This window comes from Gekko japonicus, unplaced genomic scaffold (genome assembly GCF_001447785.1).
Source record: "Gekko japonicus isolate JY-2015 unplaced genomic scaffold, Gekko_japonicus_V1.1 scaffold43, whole genome shotgun sequence".
In the NCBI taxonomy this organism is placed as follows: domain Eukaryota; kingdom Metazoa; phylum Chordata; class Lepidosauria; order Squamata; family Gekkonidae; genus Gekko; species Gekko japonicus.
This window is the reverse complement of record NW_015173123.1, coordinates 2,491,925-2,499,645: the sequence shown is the minus strand read 5'-3', so window position 1 is coordinate 2,499,645 and position 7,721 is coordinate 2,491,925. Positions and strand designations below refer to the sequence as shown.

At 51.0% G+C, this 7,721-nt stretch overlaps 1 protein-coding gene across 1 annotated transcript in view; it reads left to right on the top strand.

Moving 5' to 3' along the window:
- Positions 1 to 7,721, top strand: part of CUEDC1 (CUE domain containing 1) — a 35,784-nt gene that overhangs the window by 12,046 nt on the left and 16,017 nt on the right. Inside the window, exon 6 of the mRNA XM_015421916.1 lies at positions 5,133 to 5,222. Coding sequence (XP_015277402.1) covers positions 5,133 to 5,222 — 90 coding nt within the window. The remainder of the gene's footprint in view (positions 1 to 5,132; positions 5,223 to 7,721) is intronic.

The window sequence follows — 7,721 nt, the reverse complement described above, 5'->3', positions numbered from 1 at the left end:
GAGAGCCTATGGAACTCTCGGCCACTGTAAATAGCCAATCACTTGTGTGTGGGTGTGTTTTGGGTGCGGGGTTGTTGCACATATAAACCTGCCTGCGAGCTGGTTAGTTTGTCTTGTTCCGAACCTTTAATAAAGTCTTAGAGCTGAATCACTGCATTAGTCTAAGGACTTTTCAGTAAATTTAGAAGTTGCAAAGTCAGCAAAAAACCAAATGTTCCAGTCTAGGCACGTCAAGCATGCATGTTATCATGCTTGCACACATGGAACTGATACGTGCTTTTGTGCCTTAGTGTGCATGTGTTGAATGGCTGAACTGTGCATATGAATGCACTCACACTGTGCAGCCACATCACAATCCACCCCTGATCACGGTTGGAGGACATTTTTCAGGGTATTTCCCATCCCAGGCCACTTCTGAGACTGTTGTGGGCACACATGGGAGATGAGATTCCACATAACTGTCGTGGGTACTGGCTCTGCTGAGGCTGACGATTCCTCAGATGAAGAGGCAGGGAGCAATCCAGCCTCCTCTGGAGTCAGCCTAGAAGAGGAACCTTCAACAGCGCCTGAGGGAGAAGAGGCCCCAGCAGCTACACAGGAGGTGCAGCCAGAAGGAGAGACTGATCCAGAGTCTGGCCCAGCATCCCCAGTTGAAGACAGCCCAAGGCCAGAATCCCCACCTAGTTCTCCTGAGTGCCCCAGATGCAGGGCATGCCAGCGGCTGAATGTGCAAGAGCGAAGGAAGAGTGCCAGGCTGCAGCTCTTGCAAAAGCAACGGGAGGAGCTGTGAGTCTTGGCAGATTGATTCCCAGGGAAGGGAGGACTTGTTCATAAACACCCCACGCACCTTGCCTCAGTGCAGTAGCAACAGTGCAAGCTCAGATCCGCTCCTGGCTTGTAGCAACTGCTCCTTGCTCCTCGCCCCTGCAACCTGAATGTAATTTCCCGGCTCTCTGACCCTTGGCTCTGTTATTTGACTTGATTCCTGACTGCGTCTCCAGTTTCCAGTGTGTGGTCACCGTGGTAACCAGCTGAGCCAGTACAGCAGCACTTGGATGGTCCCCAAAGATGTGAGGAAGCATTTGAGAGAGATGGCACTCAGCATATGCTCAGAGACTCTTCCCCTTTGGTGTACTGGCTTGTAGGCTCCAAGTATCAGATGCCAGAAGTCAGGCAAGGCAGGGTCATTCAGTCAGAGGTCCAGAAGTCAGGCAAGGCAGAGCTGGTGGCTTAGCATCTATCATACTCCTTGCGTCCCCACCTAACAGCCTCTCTTGGCTGGTTTTATAGCCCCACACCTAAGAGTCATGCTTGTAGCCAACTACTTATCTTTGTTATCAGCAAGCAGCTGGTGTCGGGCTAGGAGGCATGCACTTTGCCGTCTTGTCTGTAGCTCTGTTCTCAGCCTCTGTCTGCGGCACTTTAAGGGTGTTGATGATACCGTGGGCTGGGAATAGCCAACTGAGATTCACCTGCTGAATCAGGGCTGAAGGGGGTGGCTCTGAACCAGCTGTTGGCTGTGAATTCTGACAAGCCTGCTGCAGCTCATTTTCCTGCTGGTCTGCTTCTGTTAACTCAAGGCTGGCTACTGAAGAGTCCTCACTATAGCTAAGCCCTGACTGACCCACAACATTTTTTTTTTGGAAAATGTTCTTTCCCTTTGAGGGAAGGACTCTCTGTGTGTGGTCAGAAGCACTCAGCTGAAAGTGCCAATGTTTTTGTAAGCAACAGATGTTAGCCGTGTAAGTATCGACACTCTTCCTCCATTTTTGTTCTTTCTGGAGCCTTCTATTTTGGAGAGTGAGAGCGAATCCTGTTCTTTGGAAATAGTGTTAATGAAGACAGAAAGGAATGCCTGGGGGGGTGGGGTTACTCCACTAATACCGCAAGCTCCTTTTGGGGTAAGGGACTATTGGTGTGCTTGGAAGGAATCTGCCTATAGCTGCAAGGATCTCTGTGAACTCACACACAGTGGAAGAGACCTTATGGTATTCTTTTTCTGCCAGCCCTAAGTTTACACACTCAGGTGAGTTAAAGGAGAGTCAGCTGCCTCTGACAGACGGAAACAGGGACACATTTGTGTGTACTTTTTAACAAAAGGTGTTATTGCGTGTATCTATGAGAAAGCATTTGAGACAGATGGCACTTTGGGGCTTTTTTCTTTACTGCACTTTTGCTTATGTATGCTTTTTTTAAACACCTGGATTCTCACACCCACGATCCCTGCCTGAGCCACAGACATATGCCCATTATACACACTGCAGGTTCACGAGATACTGGCTTTCTGGAACTCTGACCTCAGAGATTGAACCAACATCCTAGATGCCCCTTAGGGCAAAATGCGATTTGTCCCAGGACTGAGGGCCCTAAGAGGGAAAGTGGAGCATACCCAGGCAGCCGTCCTTGGATCCAGGTTCACTGAAAATCCACTCCCCAACACATGTTTTGTATTTAATTTTCACTGTAATTTGAATTCCTGGGACCCTCTTTGGAATCCAGCCTTTGGCTCAAAAGCAGGATACAAATACTGACGTCTGAGGTCACTTGTTAATCGCTTGGGGAGCCTGAATCCACTGGTGCTGCTGTAACCTCTGATGAGAGAGCATCTATGACACCCAAGTCCCTTTCAGCTCTATCCTTTAGCAGTGTCACGAAGAGGAGATTGGGTTCGTTGCCGTCACCATTTCCTTGTCTTTTTTCACGTTTTAAACCGACTTCACTGTTTGGGAAGCTGACTTTGTCTTCCTGTCTGACAAAGGGAGCTTTGATTCACAAGCACTCACGCCCTGAAGATCCGGCTGCTCTATAAGGTGCTGTCAGGCTCAGATCTAACCACAACTTTGCCTTTCTGTCACCATCAACCTCCCTCCCCAGGCAGACCACCAAGTTGTAAAATCAGTTTAAAACAAACAAATCCTCTCCAGTTGTTCCTCATCTGACCTGGGCAAAGCAGCACAGGAGCCGGGCATGTAAACATATGCTCTGAGCCTCTGTGGCTGCGTTGCCTTTGAAGAGAACTACTTTTTTTTAAAAAGAAACAAAAAAACCCCAGAACTACTTTGCTTGAATGCTGGAACAGGACTTTGGAAGCAGATGGAGGGAGTGAGCTGTTCCCAGCTGTAGTCCATGCAGACGCCTTTATCCTCTGAGCGAGGGGGGTGCGGCCTTTCTGGCAGGATGAGGGACTAATCCTACTTAGCGGTAACCACCGAGCTGAGCAGCAGCTCTGAGGACAGAATTAGAGCGTGTCTGTCTGTTGAGGCAAACGGAGCGGCAAAGGAGGCCATTTTAGCTAAGTCCGCCAGCCAGAAATGGATGCTGTGCGAGAGGGTCCCAGCACCAGAACTCTGCAGGATTGCCTCTCATTCTACATTGAAGCGCGGGAGGCGGGACTCTTTATATCGGACAATTACACAACCAGACCTGGCTCACACACCTGAGAGCATGGGATGGCAAAACGAGCTGTGCCACGTCAAGACGAGACCGCCGGTGGAGGATTATGGAGGATCCCGTTTCGGGATCCTGCCGTATCTTAGAACTTCCTTGTGCAGCAGGGAAGGTGAGGGGCTGAACCTCTCATCCCGCTGGGCTGCTCCATTGTCTGTTTGCACCGTTATTTTCCTGCAAAGGAGCATTTGAAGCAGGAATTCTTCCCCCCGCCCCCGCCAGTGTGATGTGGTTCACTCCATTCCACCCTCTCATTCTTCTGCATGTGTGAACCAGGCTGCAGTTCTGCATAAGAGGTGAATTGGGTGTAAATGACTGGCAGTCAGCACACTGGAAGAACGGCTTTCTCCCGGATGAGTCTTCCTTGTGTGACCTACATATTTCATTTATTTGTTTAAAACATTTTAATGCTCCCTTTCCACCCTATCAGGTCCCACATTGGAGTCCCGCCTCCCATCACATCTGCCTTCTAGAGTTGAGTACAGGTATGGTTGCCAACTCCAGGTTGGGGAATTCCTGGAGATTTTTTTTTGGGGGGGGTGAAGCCTAGGGAGGGTGCTGTTTCTGGAGGGGAGGGAGCGCAGCATATAACATGATGCCAACGAGGCCACCCGCCAAAGCAGCCATCCCCCCCCCATCTCTGTTGTCTGGAAATTAGTTGCAATTCTGTGAGATCTCCAGGCCCCTCCTGGAGGCTGGCAACCCTAGGTGCAGGGCCCACGCATTGCATCGCTGGTGAGGGAAGGGAACGGTACTTGACCGGAAGTTGTGGGGGTGGGAGCTTGGCTGAGAGCCCATTCATGTGATATTTTATGTCACTTCAGAAATAAAGTAGACTGTTTGCATTGACTCATGAAATCATATGTGTAGGAAGGGATGGGGCTTGCCAACCTCCAGGTGGAGCCCGGATGAGCTCCTGACGACAGAGTTCCGCTCCCCTCGAGGGCCTGGCAGCTTTGGATGGTGGGCTCGGCGGCATTATATCCTGCTGAGGTCCCTCCCAGGCACACAAACCCCCCCAACCCGAGTCTGCATGAACTTCTCAAGCTGGAGTTGGTTCCCCAAAAAGGAAAAGTGGTGTTACAGGGATATATGTGCCAGACCGAGAATTTACTGCCCTGATTAGGAAGATGGCAAATGGAGAGAGGGCTCTTTTGGTGGGGCTCCCCTTTTTATAAATGCCCTCAAAGAGAATGGCTGTCCTTTCAGTACCAAGTAAAGACCTTTTTGTCCCGTGGCTTTTAACGGGGGATTAGTGTATGCGCATAAAGGAAGCATTAAAATGTTTTGTTTTTGAACTGTTTTTTTCTTTACTGTGTGTATATGCATAATATTTTTAATTGTCATGTTGTAATTGTGATTGTTACAAATTGATTTTGGGGTCTTCTGCTTTATTTATATGCCACTGGAAACTTTTTAAACAGTGGGCAGTCTGCCCACAAATTATCTAAATAACAGTTGCACATCCTTGGTCTCTGTTTGCATCCTGTGGCTCTTGCTTCTGTGTTCCGTTTTTGTTTTTTAAAGCAATGGTCCCTGTGAAATCCAGTTGTGCAGGGACAACATCTGGTACAGTCCTAGAAACCAGAGTCGTATTTTGGGTGGTCTTTGGTGCTATACATCACGCGCATACTTCACCTCCATTTCCTCCACTGCCAGCTGATCCCAGATGTTTTCCATTTCAGATGACATCACTCGCTCCTTCAGTGGCGTGCCCAGCGGTGCCATCTCCGAAGATGCCTTATTCAGGGACAAGTTGAAACACATGGGAAAGTGTGAGTTGCTTTGCGGCAAATGGCAGAATGGAATTTTGGGCTGTGACTTCTTTTTTTGCCAAGTTTGATGGTTGTTCGGTATGGCTGCATTTGCTGGCATGGACACAAAGCACCAGGCTGCTGCATTCCTTTGGTGTTGGTGTCAGCAGTATTGAAACCTTTGGGAATACCGGCTTCTTGGGTGGGGGACGGGGGACATTCACTATGTGGACAGCAAAATGAAGCAGGACTCCAGTAGCACCTGAAAAGGCTGGCCATGGGCATTCCAGCAGATTTGGATGTGTATACGATTAGGAAGGGAGCTCTGACTCACAAAAGCCATCCTGGAATGACAATTTGCTAGTCCTTAAAATAGTCTTGGCAAAAGGTAGCCTAAAGGTAAAGGTTTCCTTGCTCGAAAGCCAGTCGAATCCAACTCTAGGGTTGCGGTGCTCATCTCCGTTTCAGAGCTGAAGAGCCAGCAGTGCTGTTATGACTGTTCATCATGAGAGTATCCACCAGAAATGCTGCCCCCCAGTGGCTCTCCTCACACACACGCACACACACACCGCTTCATCAGTAGCCAAGATGGCCCTGACAGGGACTCTTCCATCGCTGTCGTGGGCATGTATGGTTTGTATGGCACTACCTTCTCCTGGCATCTCAGGCTGAAATGCGAAGGAGGGTTGCCTGAGGCAGGGGTGGGGAACCTAAGCAGGAATTGTTTCCATGATTCCCCCCCCCCCAAGCTTGCCTCAAGGAGATAGTTCCAGGTCACTGCTCCCCAAGGGCTAAATGAGACAAGACGATTTCTCCCAGGTTGGGTCTGGGCTCCCTGCCCCTGCTTTCAGAGTCTCACACTGCTAGGAACTGGTTTCCCAGCCTCATGAGTCCCTGATTTGGATTAGGAATGGCACATCTGGGGAGAGGGAAGGGGCTTCAGCCTTTGCCCCCCATGGCATTTTCCTCACCTGAAATTTGCCCCATGGGGAGGGGCTGCACATGCACTGATGTCCTACATGTGCCCCTCAGCAGGAAAAATAATGCCCTCAAGGCCATTTTGGATAAAGAAAATGGGGGAGGAAGGTGAAGCTTCTTCCTCCTTGCGGTGGTCCCCATCTGAATCGGGGGCCCGGGCACTTGGGAAACCAATTCTTGGCAGCATGATATGTGACTGGATGTCGGGTCAGGGAAGCCAGGCCCAGCTTGTGAAAAACGGACAGGTCTTGATTTGTCTACAAGTGCGGTCGGCACACGGCACAGAATCCGGACTGGCTCCAGGTTTTGGTGGGGCCCTGGGCAAGATGGGTTCAGTGGGTTCCCATGTATGCGCACACATGTGCAGGCACACACCTTCCTGGAGGAGGGAGCAGAGCGCGGCATTTTAGCAATCCTGTCCACCAGAGGGCTGTCAGACTCCCAGTCAAATTACTCTCAACAACACTCTCTTCGGCAGTGATACGTTTATTGAGATGTATGCATGCTCCAGAACATCACTTGTGTTAGAACTGAAGATTTTTGGCAGGAATATGCTTAATATAGGTAGTTCAGACAGATCCCCCTTCCCTTCCCCCATGTACACATCACAAGCAGCCGCCTAGTGTTGCCATCCCAACCAAAAGGAAAATATATGGTTTGGTTATCTACTGTGAAAACTGGTACCAGAAGCTTCAAGGACACCTTTCTCTGGGAAATGGAAAGGAGGCACATCTTGAAGGAAAAGTTGTGGCACCTAAAAGTAAAGGTTCCCACTTTCTCAACACACGCACCCCCTCCCCTCCCCTCCCCGTAGGAATTCCCTCCCCCCAGTAGCTATGACAGCCCAAGCAAGCCAAGTGAAGTGAGTTTTGACAGGGGCAAAAGGAGCAATAATAGGAGTCTGCTCCCTCCTCCAGGCATCACTCCCAGCACCATATGGAGAGATCATGGAATCTATGCCGCTGATCTCCAGACTACAGAGATGAAATTCCCCTGGAGAAAATAGTGGTTGTGGAGGCCGCTTCCTGTGACATCATAGTCCTCCAAAGTCCCTCCCCAGGCTCCACCCCCCAGATCTCCAGGTGTTTCCCACCCAGGAGTTGGCAGCCCTAGCAGATGATCTCCCATTCTTTGGGGCCGCCCAACAATCCCTACAGCACAATGGAGGCGTGGTGTCACCTGACGCCTTTGTCACCTGCCCCCTGCTGCCCCCCTGGGGCAGTTGATGCAACACCGCCTCCCCGCCGCAGCTTGGACAATCTCGCGGCGCCCAGCTCCCACCCACACCGCAGCCCTCCCTCGCCCTCCCCGCCACTTCCCCCGGGCACACTGAGCCAGCCAGTTGGCTCCTCTGTCGCTGCCGCCGCAGCCCTCCCTCCCACGCCCTCCCACTGCCCGGCCTCTCCCCCCTCCCTCCTGTTCCCGCCTCCCTTTCATGTTCCCGCCGTCTAGTCAGAACAAACAAGCCCCTTCCTCCTCGTCCTCCCCCCTCCGGCAGCCCCCCCACGAAGCCCCCATCTCCACCACCCCCGCGAAGCCCCA